The sequence below is a fragment of the Culex pipiens genome, chromosome 1 (genome assembly GCF_016801865.2).
Source record: "Culex pipiens pallens isolate TS chromosome 1, TS_CPP_V2, whole genome shotgun sequence".
NCBI lineage: Eukaryota > Metazoa > Arthropoda > Insecta > Diptera > Culicidae > Culex > Culex pipiens.
The window spans coordinates 41,251,572-41,278,586 of NC_068937.1; the positions used below are offsets into that span (position 1 = coordinate 41,251,572).

At 37.1% G+C, this 27,015-nt stretch overlaps 1 protein-coding gene across 5 annotated transcripts in view; it reads right to left on the reverse strand.

The window, feature by feature from the left end:
* The window catches only part of LOC120422529 (ephrin type-B receptor 1), a 196,207-nt gene that overhangs the window by 20,652 nt on the left and 148,540 nt on the right, over positions 1–27,015 (reverse strand). For all 5 annotated transcript variants that reach the window (XM_039589263.2, XM_039587826.2, XM_039587101.2 and 2 more), the window contains exons 5-6: positions 5,791–7,082; positions 5,460–5,734 (exon numbers count right to left, since the gene is read on the reverse strand). In XM_039589263.2, the coding sequence (XP_039445197.1) occupies positions 5,460–5,734; positions 5,791–7,082 (1,567 nt within the window). The remainder of the gene's footprint in view (positions 1–5,459; positions 5,735–5,790; positions 7,083–27,015) is intronic.

The window sequence follows — 27,015 nt, forward strand, 5'->3', positions numbered from 1 at the left end:
GCTATCCATGAAAAAAAAAATCAAAAAATGTGTATTTATATTCAAAAACTTTCACAAAATAATGTAAATTTTAAAAGTAAACTAATTATCTCAATGTTCAATTTCAAACGCAAAATCTAATGGTCTAGATTTTCCCTTCATCCCGAGCATGGGTAATTAACAAGGGAAATGCATAATAATACCTTTCTCTGGTATCAATACCAAATTTTGGTATTCCTGGACCCTTTAAAATTTGTCTTAAGGATTATGCAAGAGCAAAATGTGCTATCATACCAATTAAAGGTATTGTTTTGATATTGCAAAATTGCAGAATTTGTCAATGGTCGAACATCACATATTGGTATTCTTTTAATACCTATGGGAAACTATGGGAAAATTTTGACCAATTTTGACAAAATAATTAATTTTGCGCTAAAATGATGTCTCAAAGCGAATGCTTTCATTGAAAACCGGAAATTTCAAACTTGATTTTAAACATTTTTGATATACCCCCTAAAGAAATAACTTGAAATTGTGGAAAATTTTCTAAGTCATGGTGGCACATTTTGGTATTATTTTGGTATTAAAGTGTTTTATCAAATTCCTCTGAAAGTATGGGAAAAAATTCACCAATTTTGACAAAATAATTAATTTTGCGCTAAAATGATGTCTCAAAGCGAATGCTTTCATTGAAAACCGGAAATTTCAAACTTTATTTCAAACATTTTTGATATACCCCCTAAAGAAATGACTTGAAATTGTGGAAAATTTTTGGTATTTTTTTGGGATTGAAAGGTTTCATCAAATTCCTCTGAACCTATTGGATTTTTTTTATAAATTTTGATGAGATAATTAATTTTGCGCTAAAATGACTTGAAATCCAAAAGTGTTAAAGCTGTTTTTCAAATTTTGTTATATACCCACTAAGATTTTTTTTTAAAACGTTGGATTTTCTCTAAGTTGGGATAACCAAATACTTTGAAAAACGAGTTAATCGACATATTATAAAATTTTGGTGAATTTAAATCCAGTTTCATTTTTACAACATCTTTTTTTCAATCTTGTTATTTTTTAGAATCTTCAAGAACTTCAAGCACAGGCCGTTCATCAATGACAAATGCATTCAATGTAGTGAAGAATATCACTAAGAACAACATGGAATCATCAGGTGAGTAGATTTGGCTGTTGCATATGGATAATTTCCGTTTTTTCACTAACTGCAACTGTTGCACTAAAAATGGTATGAAAATACCAAATTTTGGAATTTCTTGTGCAAATACCAGCGACCAAAATGTGCTCTTGGTTGCCCAGTAATGGATGGTGCAATACCATGAAATCATACCAAAATCATGTATTTGGAAGACCACAGGAATACCAAAATCTGATTTTCCAAGGGTGCGGGAATACCTAAAAATTAAACCATGGCAATACCAAGTTTTGGTATTCAAGCAATTCGCAATTCGCAATTTTCAGTGTAAGAACGGGCCTTGACCGATCTTATGCACTAGGTTCCCGACGAACACGCACTGCCCTTACACCTACATCTCACCCTTGCTCTGAGTCAGTACGAGCAACACGCTAGAACACGCTTTGAGTGTTCGTGCCAGGCATGCACACCTTCTTTTCCGGTTACGCATTTTAACTCGGCCGGGGGTGGTACATTACGTAGGGTTTGATGTAAGTATAAGCGCCTAACCATCTATAGTGTGCCTATCAACTTTCATTAAAGCAAAAACTGTTATATTTTTAGATTGAATTCAAAAACTAATTGTTATTTTACTGGGTGTTGTTTTTCTCCTGAAATCTTCCCTATTGTTGAGTCTGTTTATCTGTTGCTATTTCTTTTGTCGCGGTGTTTTGTTACAATTTTTGGTCCTAAGCATGTTATAAAAGTTTATCAAAAATACAATAGTAATACCGTAAACTGGGGTGACTTTGATAGCCCGGGGTGACTTTGATAGGTTTTTCAAATGCCCGTCAAATTAATATCTAAGGGTAATTCTCTACCAACTCACACGAAATCGGGAAAAGTTGCCCCGACCCCTCTTCGATTTGCGTGAAACTTTGTCCTAAGGGGTAACTTTTGTCCCTGATCACGAATCCGAGGTCCGTTTTTTGATATCTCGTGACGGAGGGGCGGTACGACCCCTTCCATTTTTGAACATGCGAAAAAAGAGGTGTTTTTCAATAATTTGCAGCCTGAAACGGTGATGAGATAGAAATTTGGCATCAAAGGGACTTTTATGTAAAATTAGACGCCCGATTTGATGGCGTACTCAGAATTCCGAAAAAACGTATTTTTCATCGAAAAAAACAATAAAAAAGTTTTAAAAATTCTCCCATTTTCCGTTACTCGACTGTAAAAAATTTTGGAACATGTCATTTTATGGGAAATTTAATGTACTTTTCGAATCTACATTGTCCCAGAAGGGTCATTTTTTCATTTAGAACAAAATTTTTCATTTTAAAATTCCGTGTTTTTTCTAACTTTGCAGGGTTATTTTTTAGAGTGTAACAATGTTCTACAAAGTTGTAGAGCAGACAATTACAAAAATTTTGATATATAGACATAAGGGGTTTGCTTAAAAACATCACAAGTTATCGCGATTTTACGAAAAAAAGTTTTGAAAAAGTTACTTTTTGCGTTTCTCTTTGTTTCGTCGTCCGTGTCTGTCGCGGGTGACCATGAACGGCCATGATCGATGACGACCAACTTTTTTAAAACTTTTTTTCGTAAAATCGTGATAACTTGTGATGTTTATAAGCAAACCCCTTATGTATATATATCAAAATTTTTGTAATTGTCTGCTCTACAACTTTGTAGAACATTGTTACACTCTAAAAAATAACCCTGCAAAGTTAGAAAAAACACGAAATTTTAAAATGAAAAATTTTGTTCTAAATGAAAAAATGACCCTTCTGGGACAATGTAGATTCGAAAAGTACATTAAATTTCCCATAAAATGACATGTTCCAAAATTTTTTACAGTCGAGTAACGGAAAATGGGAGAATTTTTAAAACTTTTTTAGTGTTTTTTTCGATGAAAAATACGTTTTTTCGGAATTCTGATTACGCCATCAAATCGGGCGTCTAATTTTACATAAAAGTCCCTTTGACACCAAATTTCTATCTCATCACCGTTTCAGGCTGCAAATTATTGAAAAACACCTCTTTTTTCGCATGTGCAAAAATGGAAGGGGTCGTACCGCCCCTCCGTCACGAGATATCAAAAAACGGACCTCGGATTCGTGATCAGGGACAAAAGTTACCCCTTAGGACAAAGTTTCACGCAAATCGAAGAGGGGTCGGGGCAACTGCTGTGTGAGTTGGCGGAGAATTACCCCTAAACATTTTTAAGAATTTGGAGTATGTCAGCATTAAGGGATATCTTATTATCGAACATATATGCAAAAATGTGACTGTTACATTGGATGTATCAATATTAGTGGCCAAATCAAATTTCTATCAATGTCACCCCGGGCTATCAAAGTCACCCCAGTTTACGGTATTTGTGTTAATCCTTTAACCATTCCATAAATTGAGTAAGGGCTCAAACCTCACTTGTTTGAAAAAAAAAGGTGAAGATTGCAAACAATAGACAGTAAAAGAGAATTTATTTTATAAAAATCAAGTATCAATAGTAAGAGAATGATGAGCGTATTTTGAAGAATAAAAATGAGAAGTTAGATGTATTAGATGTAAAATTAGACAATAGTTAATAAATAGAGGTACAAAACAAGCTTAGATTATAGTAATGATAATTTATAGGACAGATAAAGAATTATTCAAATAAATAAATTCGCAATAAAATCAAAAAAGGTTAGGCGAATGATAAATAGACTTAATATTACTAGTACATTAAGGAAAAGTATATTTTTAAGGGAAAAAAACAAAACAAAGTTTGTTACAGCAGTATCAATTGATAGAAAAGAGTGGAAAAGCTTTGAGAGATAAGAGAATCAAAAGTTAGTAAAATTAAAATCAAATGTTGGATATTAAATAGAAGAATCAGTGAAGAATTGGGAATCAGAAGAGCAAAATAAAAATAGGAGATAGGTGGTAGCTGAGAATGAAGAGAAGAGAAACCCCGTTGTGCGATGTTTCAGGTACATCCACAGCAGTTGACTCAACATACTGCGAATCAAAACAATACCGTCTACAATCACAAATTACTTCCCTTTCCCACATTGTTGCGCCCCTTTCTTTTAGCCGTATCGACTCTGACCCGCGTTGGTCAAAGGTTTACGATCCGTTTCCACAGGCCACCAGCTAGGTCATCAAGAAAACCAAGCCAACGTGGAGGTAAGAAAATAGGACACTCGCAAGGAACCAGAGCTATACTGTTCTGATCAAGATAATTCGGATGATCTAACAGAACTACGGATGTAGTTAGTTACGCTCCTTCCAGGATGTTCCTTACGTGGACGTCAACCGAAGAACATGCAACAAGGTCAGTGCCATTGCATGCTCTTAGGTATCAATCCTTGGCCTGCAAGTTTTGGTATTCAAGCAATGTTCAAAAATCCAGAAGACCTCAACTTGGTATTGAAATGGTTTTATTTTGAGGTATTATTTTACCCTTGGAATAACATGGTTTGGTATTGTTGTGCCCTTCCACATACAGAGAAAAAAAATCATGGAAATATTACATCTGAGAAGGGGTACATCTTTTATGTCAGAAAAAAGGTGTAATTTTACCTCTGGAAATGTGTAATTTTACCACTTTTCTGGTGTAATGTCACTTTTTCAGTCTAAATTGAGGTAAAATTACATCATAAAAGAGGTAATATTCAACCTTCCAAAATTACAGCTTCCAAATTTACATTATTTTTTTCTATGTACTAGGCTTTGGTATGATTTCATGGTATTTTACCATCTATTACTGGGCAACCAAGGGCACATTTTAGTCCCTGTTATTTGCCCAAGTAATACCAAAATTTGGTATTCCCGTGTTATTTATCCCTGCTCGGGATTAGAGATTTCAGTTTTAAATACTAAAAATTTCACAAAATACAAAACACAAAATTTTTTCGAAAATTCTTTTTTTTTACTAATTGCAATATGGGCATTAAAAGACGCAAAATTTGTAATAGATTTTCACTACATTAGATTTTGAATAACGTTAAACTTTGAAATTTTAAGTCAATAAATCACTTTTTAACCTTTTTACAAGGAGTTCACACACACACTACCAAACGATTTTTTTGATAATGTGCGTGAGCGCCGTGTAAAAAGTGACAGTTCGTCACTTTTCCGTTTGACTTTGACCAACCAACGGGGTACAAACTAAAAAAGTGTCAAACGAAAAAGTGACCAACCACCGGGGTTTGACTGCACCTCGCTGACCGGCAGCGACATTACGGGAAAGTAGTTCAAATGACGCTGGTTTACATATTTAAAGTTTACTTTTCACCAAAGGGGTTGTAAGTTTTTTAACGTTCTAAAAAAAGCTCGTAAGTAAGAAAAAATCGTAACTCACCTGGACTCACGCTCTGGTGCGTCTGCGCGTACATAATGTTACTGAACGTGCCCCACCCGTTCAGCGTCTTGCAGCGCACCTGGAACCCGTACTCGGTGTTCTCCTGCAGGTCGCCAATGTGCGCCTTGGACTCCTTCGTGCTCAGCACCGACTTGTTCATCGCGTCCACCTCCGACTTTGGGAACCACCGCACCTCGTAGTACTCGATCGGCGAGTCGGCATGCATCGGCTTGTCCCAGACGAGATCCACCTCCTTGTTGGTGATCGATATGACTCTGGAAGAGGGTTTGAGATTAGAAAGAGTGTTTGGTAAGGACATCGTTTGACTTACTTGACGTTGAACACGGTGCTGAGGATCGCCGACTCGGTCGTGAACGTGATCTCCGCGTACTCGGTCTTGATGTCGTCCAGGTCGGACGAGGAGCGCACGTTCGGCGGTTCCGTCGCGTGGTGGTAGTGGTTGTTGAAGCTGGTGTTGTCGTAGCCGACGGCGCCGGCCTTGTCGGACGCGGATTCCTGCACGAGCAGGTACGACACGCCGTGCTGGGAGTGAATCTGGACGGTGTAGGTCGTTACGGGTTCGAGGTTGGTGAGGGTGAGCTTGGTGTCGTTGAAGGTTTCGGAGGACGGGTTGAAGACCACGTTGGAGGTGCAGGCGGAGCACTTTATCCGGAACACGATGTCGCTGCGGTATTTGGTGTCGAGCTGTTCGTCGACGGCTCGTTGCGGGGCGTTCCAGGACAGGATCGCGCTGGTTTGGTCGATGAAGAGGAGGGTGAGGTTTGTGGGGGGACCTGGGGGTTTGTAGCACGGCATGTGTTTGCCGTCCCGAGGGTGGCGGTAGTGTCCGCTGAGGCACGGACAGAACGGCGAACCAATCTTGTTGGTTTTGGAGTTGAGCGGACAGATCGTGCAGGCGTCGACTTCCGCCGAGCGGAACTTGCCCACCGGACACACGTTGCACGTCTGCTTTTCGTGGTCGGGCTCGAAGCCGACCTTGCAGCGGCATCCACCGCTGAGGATGGTCCACTTGCCATCGCCCTTGCACAGGTACGTTGGGCTCTCGTACGACTCGGCGTTCTCCACGCACGTCCCCGTCGTCTGCTCGATGATCGTGATCTCCCGACCCGTCGGAGTCTCGTTGAAGTGGGCAAAGTTGACCGTCACCGCCGGGCACGTTATGTAGTACACCTTCACGGCCAGCACGCTGATGCAGGCGCCCTGATCCCGGAACGCAAAGTACACGCCCTTCTTCGTCACCGCTATACTCTTCACCTCCACGTTGATATCCACGTCCGAGTTCTGGTTGAACCGCCCCTCGCCGGCCGCTATCCGCCCTATCAACTTGTAGCTCTCGGGCTGCCAGGGAGGTGGCTCCCTCGTCGCCGCGTCAAACTCGTAGAACAGCAAGCTGAACGTCTCCTTGCAGGACAGCGCATTGCCCGGAAACAGCGAGCAGTCCCGGATCGTGAAGTGAATCTCGATGTACAACCGGTTGGCCGGGCCCCGATCGATGAACGGCGACCACAGCCAGTTGTTGACGTTGTTGTACGCCACGTCGCACACCACGTAGCTGCGCCAGTTGATGCCCTTCACGAAGTTCGTGAACGACTCCTCCACCCACTGAAAAAGAGAGAAAAAGAAAGAAAGAAATCAATCATTTTGACCAATCTTGAAAGGTTCCGGCGGAGGTGACGACGACGGGGTGGACAATAAATTATGAGTGACAACCGTTTCGGCGCTAATTAGAATGGGGTTTTGGGGCGCGCGCGGATGAAGATGGATGGACCCTCGAAATCTACGATCTACGGGGGACAGACGTGGGTAGACGATGCTGTTGAGCAATCGATTTGGCTTTTGTTTTTTTTTTGATTCGGCGGTGGTTTCGCGGAATGTGACAAAGGGGGAAACTGGTTTGGCAGTCGAAGAAATGGTGGTAATTGCTGGATTACCGGTCGTTTATTTCTTGATTATTTCGTCAACTCTGATAATCTTTGTCGCACAACAAGCCTGACCTTTTCCGGCAGTCAGTCTGGTGGTGGTGCTGCCATCTGTGGCGAAACCCCACAACACAACCGTCCGCCCATCCGTCAGTCGTCGTGCGCGAATCGTGTGCCCCGGAGGAAGGCGTGCATTGGCAAAGCGACTGGCTTCGTTGGTATCAAATTTCCCTTCAGCAGTCGGACCGTGAAACCTGGATGGGATGCGGCTGCAAGACGCAAATTAGCAGCTGATGATGCCCCCTTCTTCTACCCCTCAAGAAAAGCAGCTTCATCGTCGTCGTCGTTGGCACACTCCCCTGGGCCATTATGATTGGGTTCAATTCACACAAAGTTTCGCCGTGGACGTGTATATCTGGACTGAATCTACCCCAGCGTTCTTCTTCGCTGGTTGGAGTTTGTGGTTTTTGTGCAACATTGTGTGGGGCGGCGGCGGCCTTAAGGCTCCCGGCGGGGAGGAATGGAACTGCACGGAGAAATTAAGGGAGAGAGAGAAGGAGAGTTTGGGAACAACGAAACCGGTTCGTCACACCGGAGGTTTTCTCGAATGCTGGAAAACGCTCTCTCCAGCATCTTCCTACGCGGCGCTATCAGAGGAAAAGGGTAAAGGTTCCAATGCTGTTTCTAATTATTCTTATATTTGATATTTTTTATTACTAATATAAATTCAAGGTTTTCAATTAATCAAATTAAACTATGTATGTTTTTGTGGAGCAACTGGTTTTTTAATGCACTTCAAATGAGTCCATGTTATTTAAAACCTGTTCTCACAACTTACAGTAAAACAAAAAATACCTTCAAAATAATCTCGATTTCCTTCTCCGGTTTGCAATGTTCACACTCACTTATAACAAAATGTAAAATGAATTGTTAATAATAATGCAAGCAACGAGAAAGACAAAATATAGACAAACGGAAAACATTATTTGTGCAAACGGAATCCAAAGGGCAATCGAGGAACGAATTTATCGAGCTAGCAAGAATATCAAAGAAAAAAAAGAAACGAAGAATACTGTTTAACGGGAACTGAAGAAACCATCGATATATGGATTAATATTGAGTTAGCGAAAATTGAAAACCAGAGAGTCAACTTAATTTGAGTTTTAAACTAAACAAAAATGAGCAGTGCGGAAAATTAGATTTTCCAAAACTTGCTGGAAATTAACGTTTTCCATAAATTTTAATGACTATAACTTTTTGATTTTTCGAAAATTTGGCAACACTGTAAATTGAATTTTGAACAACTTGTACCACTGCTTTTATTTTATTTTTTTCACCTTGTACCAATGCTTAGAGGAAGTTTTTTTCATCTAAAACATATTACGCAATTCCCACTAACTTGGAATTTGCACTAAATGATTGCAATCGATCGCACTGTCGTGACTAGTCAAACTGGCTGGGGAAATTACAAATATTCTTAAAAATTATCAAAGCGAGCCGAGGTTGCTCCCTTATTTTTTAGCTGTCAATCGCAATTTTAAAGTGCGAAAGATCAATTTGGTGGAAAATGCCACTGGAAATGAAAACTAACAACAACTGAATAGTTTTTCGAATTTTTGGTGAAAAATGCGGGCAAAATCCAAGTTTACACGAACTACTGATGCAAACTGCTTTTTTAGTTATAAAAAAGTGCACACAACGTTTCAACTAAATGAAAAAAAAAATTGAAGCATAATCGGACAGCGGACTGCATTTTCGGTTTCTTTGGATAATTTTCCAACAAGAACAGATCACATTTGTTTCTGAATTTCTTTGCTATCAAGCTTAGCACAATTGCGCCAAAAGACAATGAAATCAGGATTTTTTTTCATTTGTGATTAAATGCTGATAAAAAATTATATTTTTTTGAAAATTAACATTTTCTAAGCAAAGCAAAGCAATCAACTTTAACGACCTCAGGGTCTTTTGTGGGCTCTGTTGCAAGTTTCTGCTCATTTCTAGGCATCCGAAGACAGTTTGACTTATATTGACAATCAGTAGACTGACTTTCATATAGCTTGGTTAGATCGGTGGTAACATGAAAGTTTGGTAATCAGAGAAAGTGAGTTCGAATCTTATTTTGTTGAATTCATTAATTTTATTTGGTGTTTAGTTGGGTAGTGAAACAACTTTTGGACTTAAATAATTATACCATTCAAGGGAAAATCCAGGTAGAGAGGCTATGAAAACTAAAGCTAAGCGATTTATATTTAAAAATGCATCTGAAGCTTTCAACTAAGAAACAGACGAAACCTTATGACCACCGTGGTTTTGAACAAATTTAAAGCTTTCAAGTTTATGAAAAAAATGATTCGAACTACACAAAAAACAAAAACAAATCATTCGAATTCTCGAACTCACTACCTTTGATTACTACACTTATGTGTTACCACTGAGCTAGCAGGGCTGATATGTCAAGGGCTGATTAAAAGTGAATGAAGTTTAGCTGGTCTACTGAGGTCCCATCAAAGGAAAAAGCTAGAGTTCTGAACTGGGTTCTCCGTTCGTTTCAAAAAAGCCTACTGAACGAACGTTTCTTAGAGACGAGCGTTCGTTCTCAGAGCTGTTATTTTCCGTGTTGCTGTGTGAACTTGAACGAACGGAGAACCCGTTCAAAAGCATGACTGATGTGTGGTGAGTAACCCAAAACCTCTTTTGCGCAAATGGACCGACGTTTTACTTCCCCATCCGATAGAAGGCCAGGAGGATAAGGCGGGAATCGAACCCGCGCCCCATAGCAACTTAGGGATCGGCAGCCGAAGCCGCTAACCACAGCGCCACGAGGCCCCCCATTTTCTAACAGACTTGAAAAAGTTTTATTTACGCAACCCAAAATTGATAAAGAAAGATTTTATAAAAGTAAATAAACAGAGCAAAACAAAAAAAGTATTTTTTATACAATACAATCTTACATTTATTTGCAATTTTTGTTTCCATTACCATGATATTTTTTTCTCCTCAAACTGTCGGACATTTACAAAAATATCAATAAATCCAATATTTTTTTTTCCTAAACAGCAATTCCCCACGAAAACAGCATGATTAAAAAAAAGTTCTCCGATCGGGCTCAAAATTTGTCAGGGGTTTCCTTGGTCGAATAAATAGACCCGTATTTTTTTTTTTTTTTTTTTTTGGTCATTAGAGTGACCTACGCCGTGTGGTCCGAAAATGGCAATTTTCGTCGTTTTTGTAAAAACCACATTTTCAACAAAAAAAATCATAACTCGGCACCATTTCAATCGATTTTAGATATCTTGAGCGCTAACAAAAGGGATTGAGTTAGGCTTTTAAGAAAAACTCTTTTGAAGGTCTCGGGTCCAAAGAGAATATGTCTGAAAATATTTTTATCAGATTCCTCGGAAAATTTTACATAACATATAAAAAAATGGTGAAGTTATGTTTTCAATATTCCTAGATACGATTTTTTGAAAATAAAAACTGGATTTTCCGACACACCGCGCACAAAAACAGGAAAGAAATCAACTTTTTTCACTACAAAGTTGCGTATTTCAATTACGAAAATTATGGTACCCTAAGTTATCGCAGTTTTAGTGAAAAAAGTCGTTTTTTGCCGTTTTCGTATTTTTCCGTTTTTGCGCGCGGCGGAATATTGAAAACATAACTTCCCCATTTTTTGATATGGCTCTTTGGTCCCAAGACCTTCAAAAGAGCATTTTAAATTTTAATTTGACTTTTTGAAATGTTAGGTTAGAAATTTGAAACATTGAACTATTTTTACTTAAAAAACGAAAATTGTCATTTTTCGGACCACCCTAACACGGCGCACAGTGGATCCAGGTGTGACAAAAATCAAAAAATGAAAGTTAAATTTCAGTATTGTTACTATTTTTCTATTTTTTCTCATACCTTCAAAAACACTTTCCCAAATTTTGAGCAAGATTGGATAGAATTTGAATTTTTGGCGGCTTTTAGAGTGCAGACATTTTTGTTATTTCTAGTAGCTGAAACTTCAAAATTCGCAAAAAATATTTTTTCTTAAAACTTGCATAACTCAGCCAATTTTCAACCAAATTTGATTCTTCTGGCTGCATTTGAAAGGTATTTAAAAGCTGTTAAATTCACTATTCTTGGAATTTGAATTGACCCCTCCCCCCTTTTTAGCTATTCAACCGTAAGAAAACATTAGCTATTTTCAAGATTTTTTTCGAATTTCAGCCCTTCAGGAACAATTTTGTACGGATGTGACCAAAGTCTCGTATGCAGTTTCTATCATGAAATTTAATGTACTTTCAGACTGTGTATAGCAAATCTTGCTCATACTTGCTCGAAAGGTCCAAATTTGCATGTTTCTAAAATAAGTCAAAGTGGATCTACTCTACTCTATTCACGAATCGGATCAAAAAGTCAGATATGGCAATCGCCTTATGATTTTTCTTCATATTCAAGAATTCAACAAATGTACTAAAAAAATATTGCATTTTGAATTGATTAGTGTACCTAAATACTACCCCCCCCCCCCCTCCCCCCTCCTTATCTTTTTTTATTAATTGGTTAAATATTCCTCTTGGAATGCCTTACTTTCCATCGTAAAATTTCACAAGTGCATGTTTGTTATCTTGTGACCAGTCTGCATTGAAAAGATAGGACGTGTCACAAGATAGTACACAAGCTACGATATGTATCTGCGTGGAGAATTATTGGAACAAAGTGATGCGGGCATAGATAAAATTATTAGTTAAGGAGCAATTGAAATCATTTTAAGGATGGGTGATGGGTAAGATACAGTCATACAAAATTGCTAAAATTTGTATGACTCAATCTCACCCCCTGACCCAATGTCACCCCTGGTTTTCTACTAACCAAACCTTCAAAATGTGTAACTCAGCCAGTTTTCAATCAAATTGATTGATTCTGGTTGCATTAGAAAGGTAGTTGAAAGTAGGTTATTCCACTTTATGTGATATTTTGAATGACCCCTCCCCCTTCTTCTTGCTCGAAGGGTCAAATTTGACAAGTTTCTATAAAAAGTCAAAAGTCGATATTTTCTGTTATATTCATGAGTTGGACAGGTGGTAGTCGCGTGATGTGTTGTGCATCTTTTATCATAGAGTAATACTGAAATGTCTTCAGTAAATTTATGTAAGCGTTCTCTTATTTTGTAAAGGAAACAACCCATCCCACCCCAACCCACCTCACACGTCCGTCCAACCATTCTGCATTTTTGGCCTCAAATCTTTCCTTCAATCTATTTGATTTGTTCCACAGCACATGAAATTTTTTTTTATAAATTTTTTGATGGAATCTTCATCTGCTTGGTTTGTGCATTGCAAGTGACCAGAAATGTAGGTCCGTATAGCTTTACACTTGTCTGAGGTAGACTTGCAGGTGTACGCTTTGGCAAAGATGTTTTTTTCTTTTTATTTGTATTCCTAGTATATTATAAAAGAAACATATTAATATGCATTATAAATTGACTAAATAATCAGACTACTTTGTGACGTCATTTCCAACGAAAACTGAGTTAGAACGAGAGCACTTTTAACACGACCGATTAATAAACACGAAGAAAGACTTCGTTTACATATCCATTTATGTAAAAGCACCACCTAGCGTTAAATAGCATAAACATTAAACGAGAACAGCCATTTTGTAAAAAAGGTTAGTGATTTAGTTTTTTGCAAAGACTTTAATCCTGAATTAAAAAAAGCATAGACATGTTTTTAATATTAATTTTTCCTGCATTGTTTCTATTTTTTTTTGTTTTTGAAAAAAAATCAAAGTTATAATTTATAAAATTTTATACTTAAATGAAAAACAATATACCACCCTAATGTTCTCTAACTCTTTTTTTCATATGATTATTGTTTCTATTTGGCATCCTCAAATAACCTTAAAAAATCTTCGAAATATTCGGAAGTTTTTTTATTTTATTTATTTTAATAAACAAAAATCGATTTTGATCCACCCTAATGACTTCTAAATTAAATTTCAGAATAAAATGAATATGTTTTTTGAATTCAGCAATCCCAAATTAGGTTGTTCAAACATTTTTAACAGTTTATTCGATATTTTTTATTTTTGTCACACCCTTGTTCGAAGAGGTTCCACTGTGCGGCGTAGGTCACCCTAATGGCCAAACAAAAAAATACGAGTCTAATTATTTTGGCCAAGGAAATTCCAGACAAATTTTGAGCCCGATCGGAAAACTTTTTTTTATAAATCATGCTGTTTTCTTGGGGAATTGCTATAAAGTTTTACGTCCTTTCCCCGTTCTTTAATCAAAAAATTCAAAAATTGAGGTGGAAGTGCGCCGTTTGATGAAAAAACGATTTAAAATATATTCAAAATTGTTTTTTCTACCATTTTTTTTTTTCTTTGAGAAAAAAACGAAGGTGGAGCATAAAATTTAATTAATATTCGCATTGGCCTTATTTCAGTAGATGAAAACAATAATGAGCAATTCCAGCTCAAATCAGGAATTTTTCTGGTAGGCAAACTTATGGGAAATGGGACGAGCTTTCCGGTAAAAATATTTACGAGACAGAAAAACCAAGTCTGTCACATAGAAATTGCCAAAAACCACCAAAAAACCTATTTTTTCAACATTTTTTTTAAACCGCTGTATCTTCCCAAGGATTGGACATAGGACAATGGTCAATATGGAGACTTTTATGTAAAATGGTCTGGGGAATCGATTCCCACTATCGATTCTGAAAAATTTGGACGTTTAGACCACTTTTCAAAAAAACAGTTGTAGAAAATGATTTTTGTATTTTTTTTAGGAGAGACATACCATCCTGCATGTTTCGTGAGTTTTTTTGTAACATTTTAGGCTATTTTCTCAAAAATTATGAGCGAAAAAAATCGTGACAAAAACTGGAAAATCTCATAGAAGTGGCGTGTTTTTTTGTTTCAGTGTATTTTTTTCCGAAAGCCCGTCCAATTTCCTACAAGTTTGTCTTTGACCACTTTTTGATACGATGAAACGGCTTGGATATACAGTAATTTTTAAATTGCAAAATACAAAAATATTTAAATACCTTACGCCCTTCTCAAATGTCATTTTCGAGTACTATTGGCTCCATATACACAAAAATGGCTTATATAGGCCTAGGATAACATGTCTACAAAGTTTCATTGAAATCGGAGAGAGCTGGAATTGCTCTAATAGAACAATGTTTTTTTTTGCAGATAATCAATTAAGGCCAATGCCAAAAATAGTTATTGTTTGAAAAAATTAAAATACAAAAAAAAATATGAAAAAAACGCTCGATCGAGCGAGGGACAACATCTTTGAATAAAAATGCTAATAGCTGGATAGAAATTTCAACTGAACAAAAAAGTTATAAGGGTAAATTCTCCATGTAATAACGAACTTGTTGAAATAAATTACAGTCGAAATGTTTTGTGTGTGTGTGTGTGTGTGTGTGTGTGTGTGTGTGGTCCAATCCAATACCCGCTAACCGGTAGCGAAATTATGGGAAAGTATAGTTTGTATCAGACTTTGTATATGCCGAATGCTGATACAACTTTTCTCAGTCCCGGGTATTAGGTGGTGATAGCCCTCGCGCTGCTTCCAACGACCCGTTTCAGAATGACAGAGCTCCTTGCGGTCCAATTCCGAGGTCGCTGGGCATTGTTCGGCCCCGCCTAAACATAGAAGCAAGCATCTGAAGGAAACTCGATCTATATTTAGACTTCCAATCCCCTCAGGCAAATCAGGGATCAGCGCGTATTTAATATGAGAAGATAGCATGTTCAACACTACGGATCAATTCACTACTAGAGTGTAAACCTTCTGATGGCCGACTGCTTAGCGTCCCAGACCACCAATTCAAAGGTGTGAGTTCAAATCCCACCTGATTCATTTTTCGTTTTTTTTTTGTTCATATTCAAAGTTCAAATTCATGATTCCAAATTTCATAGGTATCGACCGGGATTTGATCCCTGAACCTTCTGCTTGTGAGACAGAAGCCGTAACCATTAAGCCACGGAGCCGGTTAAATTACAGTCGAAATGTTTTGATATTTTTTTTCCGTTCGTAGCTTTGAACATGCACGAAGAGTAAACTCAAAATGAGTCAACATGAACATTTATCTTTAAGTTCTTCCTTAAAGGATTTAAATTTACGAATGAAATAAGCAACCATCGAGTTCGAGATTTTTCTGACCTCTGATTTTCTAAATTACGTTTGAACTACAAAGGTACAAAGGTTTAATAAAGTTCACTGAAATCGTTTTTAGCAGGCTACGTCCTTTCGATATTTTTGTTTCTAATCAAAATACACATGAATAAAATATTTTTTAAATATAATTTATGCTTTGCATTTTTTTTAAAGAATATACTCCAACATCGAGACAACTACCCTAACTCCCCACCGCCCGCCGGAGAAACTGCTTGACTGCTAGCCTTAACCAGGGCCAGATTTGGCCCCGAGAGTGGTTCAGGTGTTAGAAATTAAGAGAATAATCGGTAATTTTGTTTAACCTTAATCCGGGGGAAGCGATGGCTACCAATCCAGTTGAGGTCATCACTTTGATGGCCGGCGTAAAGACGTCGGCTTATCTGGACACAACGATCATAAGCTAGGGCTACTTACAGCCTACCTAGAAAGTGTTGAAAAATATGATTCGTATGATTTCCAATAACCTAAAAGAAATCAATTAAGATGAGTTGAGTTGAGTTGGTTTTAATTTACTTAAAACATTTCTGAAGTAAGAAAAAAAAATAAAGGTTCCACTGACCCCAACTTGCCCTTTTGCACCAACTAACCAACAGAAGAAAAAAAAACTCCAAGATTGCCGTTGGGGAAGGAATTATTCGGAAGAATAGACGCGATAATTTTGCCTAAAATGCGAAAATGGACCGTGGCAAAACTGCATTGCTGGCCCAGACCTCGTCCATAGAAGAAGAATGAATAGGCCAACGAACGCGCCCCAAAGCAACCAAAAAGTAAGGGGAAGAAAAACAGCAAAAAATATGGGACACAAACATTAGCGCTCGAGTAAGAGGTAAGACGATAGAGAATGGAGGAATAAAGAAGAGGGTAAAAAAAAGAGAAAGAATAGTTTGAAAACAAAAGCAAACCTTTGGCGATAAGCGCGAAGCGAAAGAGGAGAGCTTTCAGTTCCGCGAAAATTAGTGAGTGAGGCGATTTTAGTTGTTTAAATTTGAACTTTTAGAAACGCGGTCATTATCTCGAAAGTTTTTTTTTATTTTTTTATTATGAAAAGGTAAAATTAAAGAGACAACTAATGGCAAGCATTCACACGTTTGTACGGTTAAGCTTATCTTTAGAGATCAATAAAGGTTAATTTTAAATGGCAAACGGTAAACTAAAATTATCAATTTACAGTTAATTTTACAAAAAACACCAATCCATCAATCACTATTTCAAAAAGTTTTATAAATCTCAATACCCGTTCAACGATCGTCGAATAAAAAGAGCTCATCTTCTTCCCTCATCAATCGTCCATTCTTGCGTAAGAAACGCAAAGCTCGCGCACTCACTGGTCTCATTATTGTATCGAAGCCAAAGCCGAAAGCTTCAATTCATCTCTGCCCTCCTGACTCGGTTATGTTTGTCTTCTCGAGATCTTCGGTCGGATTCTGCTTCAAAGGAGGCTCATCCCTTTCTCGTTTCTTGCTAACTTCTTTTCATTTTTTATTCCAGTTCAGCTTCGTTCACTCGTGGATCACCCCACCAATCCATGCATTTTTTTCCTTCTTTTTTGCTTTATAGCGGGTTATAATTTTTCCCTCTCTGTTATTATGACGATCAAATAAACGATTTAAAACCAAATACCACCTTCCCTCTCCTCTCTTTGCCTTCACCCTTTTCCGCCTTCCCTAACTCATGTTTCTTGTGTCCCACCTGTGCTCCCCAACTTTTTTTTCTCATCGCTCTCATCCCACGGTTTTACCATCACTTGGTTCTCTCTTGCGCCAAGTTCTGTTTTTGTAAGCCCTCCGCTCTTCCTCTCTCTCTTTCTTGTCCTCTTCCTCTCGGTCGATTTGTCGCTTGAGCCTCATGTATTTTCGCAGTCAATTTCTTGTTAAATTGCTTGAAGTACACTTAACGGTCAAATTTTAGTCTGATAAACAAAGAAAATTTATTAAAAATAGTTTAAAACATCTTCGTCACCTTACAAAACTATTATCGACATTTTTTTCGTCGTCTTGGGCGTCATCGTCTTTGTCGACTGCTGTTGCAAAAGAATCTCACATTCACACTCACTCACACTCTCGCACACAGCTTCCAGCCGAATCCGGCAAATCCATTCTTGGTCTCGGTCATCGTCATAGTATAGCGTGAGATGAAAGCAACGAGATAATCTCGCGCGCCATAAATGCCAAAGCAGGCAAAGCCAAAGCAGTAGTAGTAGTAGTGGCGACAGAGAGAAAAAAAAAAGTAAAGAAAGAAAACGAAAATAACAGAGAAAGGAAAAGGTGAGCGCGATGACGTAATCGTGCTATCTTGTCGTATGTCGCCTTTTGACGTTTCGAAAAAAACGCGCTTCGAACACGCAATGTAAACAATAACAAACCGACAGTTCAGTGCATTATCCATAAATTTTATTGTATTTGATTAGCCGGAATCGCGAGTTACACTCAAAAATGTAAAACAGTAGACGTAAATGCAAGAGTGACAAAACGGCGTCTGACAAAAATCTCTTTGAAAATTTGTCGCAATTCTATCGGAACTACAATTTTGGAGTTTTGTTAAATGTCCAATAAAACAAATTTTCAGTTTTTTTTCAGTTCAGTCATATGAAGAGTGTCAACATTGTACGGAGTTTTTAATGGTTTTTGTTGAATATCTCAGGATCGATCAAAATCGTTCAAGAATGCTTGTGCGACAAGATAGCACGATCACAAGAGAGTTTGTGGTGAACATTTCGTTCTCTGTATCTCTCTCGCGAGTTGGTCACAAAAAAAGTGGAGTTTTCTGGTGGAGATTGAACGAAATGAAGTTGTTGATGATTTGGCTGCTTGTATACGATTTGGGCAGGTTTTATTATACATTATATGTGGTATTATTATATTCTTTATTTTTCAGATTCGAACAAAACAATTTTTATTGTGTAATCAAATAAAAAAAAATATCAAATCTTTGTTAGATTTTTTTTTTAGACATTTCTTTATTGTTTGTCATGTTTCGAAGATTGTTTGTTAAACAGAAAAAATAACTGGATTAAAACTTATTTTTTCTACACAGTTGGGAAGAATTGGGGCGTTTATAAATTCAATGATAAAAATAATGTGTATTTGGGGGCTGTAATTTTGGAAGGTTGAATATTACCTCTTTTATGATGTAATTTTACCACATTTTAGACTGAAAAAGTGACACTACACCAGAAAAGTGGTAAAATTACACATTTTCAGAGGTAAAATTACACATTTTTTCTGACATAAAAGATGTACCCCTTCTCATATGTAATATTACCATGATTTTTTTCTATGCACAGAAAAAATAATGTAAATTTGAAAGCTGTAATTTTGGAAGGTTGAATATTACCTCTTTTATGATGTAATTTTACCACATTTTAGACTGAAAAAGTGACATTACACCAGAAAAGTGGTAAAATTACACATTTTCAGAGGTAAAATTACACATTTTTTCTGACATAAAAGATGTACCCCTTCCCATATGTAATATTACCATGATTTTTTTTTCTCTGTAGTTGGAGTATGTAGAGTACTCATAAAGAGGGTAACTTACACAATTTTAGAGGTAATATTGTTTTGAATAAAATCTGTGTCTTGTGAATAAAGAATTTTTCAATATTTTCATACAAACAGATTTGTAATTTCTCAGAAATTCTGGGGGAAAATTACTCATTTGTTTGTTATTACCATGTTATGTGTAATATCTCTGTACTCTAACTTTATTATTACTGCATAGGGTCACAGTAAAAAAATAAAAAGAAAATATCGGTAATCCTTTTTCGATGTAATTTTATCTATTTTTTTTTTTCAAATAGTGATTTACGTTGAACGCGATGTAACTTTACACATAATTTCCTGACATGTTGCTAAATGAGTTCGAACTAGTTGGAAACAATTGTTTGATGTAAATTTACACATTTTTCACTGACATTTTGCTAAATGTGTTCGAACTAGTAAGAAACTACCAAGTTAGCAAAAATGATAGAAAAATGTGTAAATTTACATCGTTTTCACTGTAATTCACATTTTGCAAAAAATAGATAAAATTACATCGGTTTATTAATAAACCTAAACTAAAGGCAGTTTTACCACTCTCATTTTTCTTTCTAAACATGGGCCATAAAATAAACGCAGTCACCTGACATCCCGCAAAATTGCCCAATTTTTGGCCCACTTCCAAATAGTGGGTACGATTCCGATTTGGTTTGAGCGGGAGGGGCTTCAGGGCGAGTTTGGTGGTATATCAATAAACAGCAAACTGCCACCGTCTAATTATCGCATCCATCAAATCGGAAAATGATCAAATTAGCAAATGCTCGATTGGCTGCCACAAGCGAGGGTGGGTACAACCACTAACCATTGCGTGATGGGGGGGTTCTGCGACTAGGAGCAGGGGAATAGTTTCATTGATTTGGTCTAGGACATAAAATGGTCTCATCCAACGAACTTTTCGGGCGTGAAGGGAGGGACGGCAATCAATGGATGCCCTCACCGACAAATGGCGCTCTAATTGTGACACTGACATGAAAGGACGATATTGAACCCTGTTATTTATATTTATTATGAGTGTGTGTGTTGTAGTGTTTCCAGTGATGTTGTTGTTGCTCAAGTTGTAGCGGATGCCGCCGCCGACGCCGGCAATGTAATCGATCTTTGCAATGATTTAGCTTGGTGGTGAGAGAAGGCTTATTGAAAGGCGTTTGTTGTGTAGGAGGAATTGGAGGAGATTGTTTCGAGGGCAGCTGTGCAAGCAATAATGGGGTCAGTTGCAATCAGCCAGTGTAAGAAGCGTTTTTTTTGTTAGTAGAATTGTTGATTTGCAATTGCTGATAAGAATTTTGTACCAATTCTTGTCAGAGCACATGATTATTGAGAGAAAGATTCATTTAAGCATTATATTTTATTCGAAAGCATCACATAGCACAACAAATTAATTGGCAATATTCTGCTGTTTTACGTTGGAATTATACACATGCCATGTTCTTGATATTGATTTAATTTCAAACAAAACGATTTTTTTTTTCAAATTTTGAAGCTCGAAGGATCAAAACATTTGAAATACGGCAAGCTTCAACTTGAAAACGGTACACCCTGTAAAAAAATAAAAAAAATGTTTAAAATAAAATATTAAATTATGCTTGAAAACAAAATCAGACTTTTTAATTTATTTTCGGCGTTTTTTGCCTTTCTTACTAAAGAAAGGTATAGGATTTGCTTTTGGCTCCGACGCCAAATCAAGCTTCATTCCCAAATCATTTCTCGAGCAATATTCATTCGAAAAATCTGCAAAAAATCATGGACGATCGATTTTCGACGCCCGATCGATTGACAATGACAGAATTGGTCTACCTCTAATATCCGAATTTTGGCGCTTAATTTACTGTAAAGCACGCGTGACGTCCGTGTGTGGTAAAAAAGTGCTCAATTTTGTGGTAGGGAGTTTCTCAGAGCCCACATTATGGATTTAAGCTCTCTTGGGCGCATTTGAAAGGGGATGTGCTGAACCTGAACCAGTTCCATACCAAATTTGAATTTATCCATTTTTTATGGGGACTCGGAGTGTGTTTTCACCAAATCAGGCGGTTTTCAAATAAAAATTCGGTCGAAAATTGAAGTATTGAAATCGTTTATTTATCCAAAAAATTGCATTTTTCCAGCCCTACATCCTCCCAAATTTTCATCCATGTCGGTAATGTGGTTCTTGATTTACAGCTTGTGGACCAATTCACTGTGAGGGGGAAAAACCCCTAAAAAAGGTAAAAGCCAATTTTCACCAAATGCCAAAACTATTCCTTTGGCATTTTATCTAATTTTTTTTCTCCACATCATAATCTAGACCATACTCGATGTTCTGAAACAAATTTGACCTCATTCGGATTTACCGTTCAGATTTTAGAAAATTTCCATTTTTGCCTTTCTTACTAAAGAAAGGTATAGGATTTGCTTTTGGCTCCGACGCCAAATCAAGCTTCATTCCCAAATCATTTGTCGAGCAATATTCATTCGAAAAATCTGCAAAAAATCATGGACGATCGATTTTCGTCGCTTCGTCGACAAGTTGTCAAGTTGAGCTTCACATGCAGACGCGAGCAATGCTGGCGCGTGATGCTGGCGCGTATAGAGTTTTGATACTAGATTACCCCCTTTTAGTGCACGTTGCTTTATCGATTGCTCGGTCATCACACATCGCCTATCATTATTTTCTATGCTAAGCTTCAGTGAACGCAAACTAGACGCAAGCAGCTATCTGTTCTGAAGCCTCATGCTCATTCTTTTGCCTTTCTTTTTTGTTTTGCTCATTCTCTGATCGATATCTGGGCGAACGAATTTCTGGGAAGCGTCCAAGCTTCCCATGTGCCAGTGACAATGCACATCGCGGATTTGGTTTTCTAGCTTCGGTACTAGCCTTTTTGTGTATTAGTATTTTTGTTTATCGTACCAGCGCACCAAGGTGGTTTATTCGGTACGTTTGCGTTTGTCGTACACAGAAAAAAAAATCATGGTAATATTACATCTGGGAAGGGGTACATCTTTTATGTCAGAAAAAAGATGTAATTTTACCTCTGGAAATGTGTAATTTTACCACTTTTCTGGTGTAATGCCACTTTTTCAGTCTAAATTGAGGTAAAATTACATCATAAAAGAGGTAATATTCAACCTTCCAAAATTACAGCTTCCAAATTTACATTATTTTTTTCTGTGTAGTGAAGTCCCACCGAGCGCTCAGTCGTTGTTTGCTTCCCAATCCCAAAAACGCCTAAATGCATACTCTGGCTTGCTTATTGAAAGCTCACAATTTTGCCTAACGCCTAAATGACAGTTTAGTGAATTACAGTAGGCGTTTCAAAGCTTTCAAGAACATTTATGCGGCTTTACCGTTACATCGTTGTTTACAACACGGCAAATTCTCGGGTGTTGAAACACTTTCTGCCAGTCATTTTGTTACCACTTTAACGCTCTGGAGCAAGACGGAATTATTTTGTTTTCTCGTTAATTTTTAATATTTTGAAAAGTGCAAAAAAAAACACTCAGAGAATACGAACAATTTAGCGATATGCAGAAAACATTATGAACATCGCAAATTGTGAGCTAAATCTCTGTCGCAAAAACAATGTGTTCTGATTTTAAAAATCGAAAATGCTTGTGTGCGAGCACAGCTTACAACCGGCCATGGCAAATGGGGCAAAAACCAGCGCTTTTCAGTTATATGAAAAAATATGGTTGAGTTTCGAATTGATTAATGAATGGACCATTCTTTATTTTGCTATTTCTTTGAAAAAAAAATCAACTGCCGTTAACTTCCTTTTGTAAGAAAGGCTCTATCTCACCCCAGGTGGGATTAAATCGGGTTTTTTTTTCAATAATAGGTATCAGAAGTTTCAAAAATAGTAGTTTATGCAACATGTTGCAAAAAGAGGATTTTTTCAGCACGAGTCGTACATTTATCCAACGAGTTTCACCGAGTTGGATAAATACGAAGAGTGCTGAAAAAATCAAGTTTTGCAACGAGTTCCATACAATATTTTGTGCAATTCCAAAAATCACACACTGAGTGAAATTTTATGTCAAATTTTTATGTATTTTGTCAATAAATCGTTTAAATCAAAGAAACTGTTGAAAAGTGTTACTTTTCAGCATTTATTTTGAAAAGTGTTGCTATTCGATTCTGTTATTTTTGGTACAGAAAAGTAGGCTATTTCGTCGTTCAAGAATGACAGGAAAAGTAAGTAGTTTCACGACGGAATTGCAAAAACATTTTTTTAATACCTTTTAAGTGTTTTTGACACCGCCTCTAGCCTAATTATTAAAAAACCAAATAGCAAAAAATGAAAATGTTGTTTATTGATTCTTTTCAAAAAAAAAAAAAAACAGATATATGATGAATTTTTACCGTCTTGTGGCTTAACTTGCTCATTGTATTACCCTCATCTTATTTTTCGAAGGTTTTTTGGACGGATGAAAACTTTGATGGTTGAATATAACATCTCTTTAATGTAAGATTTTGTGTTTAAAAAATGTGTGATTTTACATCAGGAACTGGTGAAATGTTCATAATTTTCTATGTACTTTTCAATCAAGGTAAAATTCTTTAACTTTCAATCTTCAAAAAATCATATTTTTTGCCGTGCACAGCTAAAAAAGTAGTAATCCAGCTGCGTGTAAAAGGCCTGGATGTAAAATAAACTTTGCATTATTTTATGAAATTCTGTGTAATATTACACCCTGAAATATGTAGCCCATCAGTATGGAATCAGTATGGGTCTCGTGGCGCAGGGGTAGCGGCTTCGGCTGCCGATCCCGATGATGCTATGAGACGCGGGTTCGATTCCCGCCTTATCCACTGAGCTTCTATCGGATGGTGAAGTAAAACGTTGGTCCCGGTTTCTCCTGTCTCGTCAGAGGCGCTGGAGCAGAAATCCCACGTTAGAGGGGAAGGCCATGCCCCGGGGGGCGTAGTGCCAATAGTTTCGTTTTTTTTTTTCAGTATGGAAAACCTACTTGACCGAAATGTCAAGCTCATATATGCGTTTATCCTTACAGCTTTTCATCGGTCTAGTAGCCGAGTGGGCTAAGGCGCCAGTCCTTACTGTTGGTGCTGGGTTTGAATCCCGTCGGTTGCAACTTTTTTTTGTGTTTGCAAACATTGTACATACAGTGTGCAATATTAAATGTTTATTTTGACAAAGGTGATGTGCATGCTTTTGCATGCGATTTTACCATCGGATTTTTTGATGTGTGGGTTTAATTTCTGTGTGAATAGTGAAACAAAAATATGAGTATTTTTTGAGTTTAACTATTTCTCCTGAATTCTTCTCATCAATATAAAAACTTTGCTGAATACTGAAGACATCAATTCGATAATAAAGCATTATTTTGTTTTATGAAAGGCTTTCAAAATTGTCAGAAAATTTGAATCAACAGCGTAAAACGAGCAGTTCCGCTATAACATGTAAGACATGTAAAAGGAGCACCGGATTCGAGTAGTAGAAATGACAGTTCTCCCATAAGGAATACATTGTAGAAAAATGCAAAAACTACTCGAATGGAAGTGATCCATCGATGTAATATTACGCGCAAAAGTATCTAGGCCATCAGTATGGGAAATCTACACAGCAAAAAATCCGATGGTAGAATCGCATGCACATCACCTTCGTCAAAAAAGACACTTAATATTACACGCTGCATAAACAATTTTTGTAAACACAAAAAAAAAGTTGCTACAGACGGGACTCAAACCCAGCACCAACAGTTAGGACTAGCGCCTTAGCCCGCTCGGCTATCAGACCGATGAAAAATGGAAAGGATAAACGTATATGTGAGCTTGACATTTCGGTCAAATAGGTTTCCCATACTGATGGGCTACATATTTAAGGGTGTAATATTACACAGAATTTCATACAATAATGCAAAATTTATTTTACACCCAGGCCTTTTACACGCAGCTGGATTACTACTTTATTTGCTGTGTAGTGCACACAGTAAAAAAACAGGAATTTGGAAGGTTCAAAAAAATGTTTATTATTACCTCTTTTCCGTTGTTTTTTTTTCAATTTCGGCAGAATGAGTAAAATTGCACATGAAGCTTGTTAATTTGTATATTTTCAGTGAAACGGGGTAATTCTCCGCCAACTCACACAGCAGTTGCCCCGACCCCTCTTCGATTTGCGTGAAACTTTGTCCTAAGGGGTAACTTTTGTCCCTGATCACGAATCCGAGGTCCATTTTTTGATATCTCGTGACGGTGGGGAGGTACGACCCCTTCCATTTTTGAACATGCGAAAAAAGAGGTGTTTTTCAATAATTTGCAGCCAGAAACGGTGATGAGATAGAAATTTGGTGTCAAAGGGACTTTTATGTTAAATTAGACGCCCGATTTGATGGCGTACTCAGAATTCCGAAAAAACGTATTTTTCATCGAAAAAAAACACTAAAAAAGATTTAAAAATTCTCCCATTTCTCGATACTTGACTGTAAAAAATTTTGGAATATGTCATTTTATGGGAAATTTAATGTACTTTGCGAATCTAGGGTCATTTTTCATTTAGAACAAAATTTTTCATTTTAAAATTTCGTGTTTTTTCTAACTTTGCAGGGTTATTTTTTAGAGTGTAATAATGTTCTACAAAGTTGTAGAGCAGACAATTACAAAAATTTTGATATGTAGACATAAGGGGTTTGCTAATCAACATCACGAGTTATCGCGATTTTACGAAAAAAAGTTTTGAAAAAGTTGGTCGTCATCGATCATGGCCGTTCATGGTCACCCGTGACAGACACGGACGACGAAACAAAGAGAAACGCAAAAAGTAACTTTCTCAAAACTTTTTTTCGTAAAATCGCGATAACTCGTGATGTTTGTAAGCAAACCCCTTATGTCTATACATCAAAATTTTTGTAATTTTTTCGCATGTTCAAAAATGGAAGGGGTCGTACCGCCCCTCCGTCACGAGATATCAAAAAACAGACCTCGGATTCGTGATCAGGGACAAAAGTTACCCCTTAGGACAAAGTTTCACGCAAATCGAAGAGGGGTCGGGGCAACTTTTCCCGATTTCGTGTGAGTTGGTAGTGAATTACCCAATGACCTTTTTCAAATAAAATGTTTTACATGCGATTCAACCATTTCATTACTTGCTCTGTAAGTAAAAATTGTGTAAATTAGGAAGGTGTAGAATCAGAGAGTGTAATATTTCCTCTTTAATGATTTGATATTACCTCAATTTATACGGAAAAAGCGGCAAAATGCTGAAAAAGTGGTGAATTTACACATTTTAAGAGGTTAAATTACACATTTTTCGGACATAACAGATTTACCTTTTTTAGATGTAATATTACAATGATTTTTTTTTCTGGGCACAGAAAACGACCCCAAATGTTACAGCAAAAATGATGTAACCTTTTTGCAAGTCAATAAACATTTAAATTAAAATGCATTTTAATGTAAAATTACAACAAATCATACATTAAAACATGATCCATGATTGTGACGACTACATTTCTATCGAAGCTGCAGTTTACATGAACCGAGTTTACATGTGATTCAACATTCCCACACTACACAGTAAAAAATTTGGAAGGTGTAAATTTGAAAGGTTGAATATTACCTCTTTTATGATGTAATTTTACCTCAATTTAGACTGAAAAAAACAACAGAAAAGTGGTAAAATTACACATTTTTCTGACATTAAAAATGTACCCCTTCCCAGATGTAATATTACCATGCTTTTTTCTATGTAATAACGCGAAATGTTCCTCAATAAAAGATTTCGAAAATTTAATTGCCAATTTTGAATAACCATCAGTACTAAGAATTGTCAATTCAGTTTTGTTAGGTCAAACTTAAAAATGTTGACACAAACTTTCTTTTGTCTAGCAGTCAAAATTGAGTCCACTGCTGCCATTCCATCAATCGACCCGAGCCCAAACTCAATCAAATCAAATCAAGT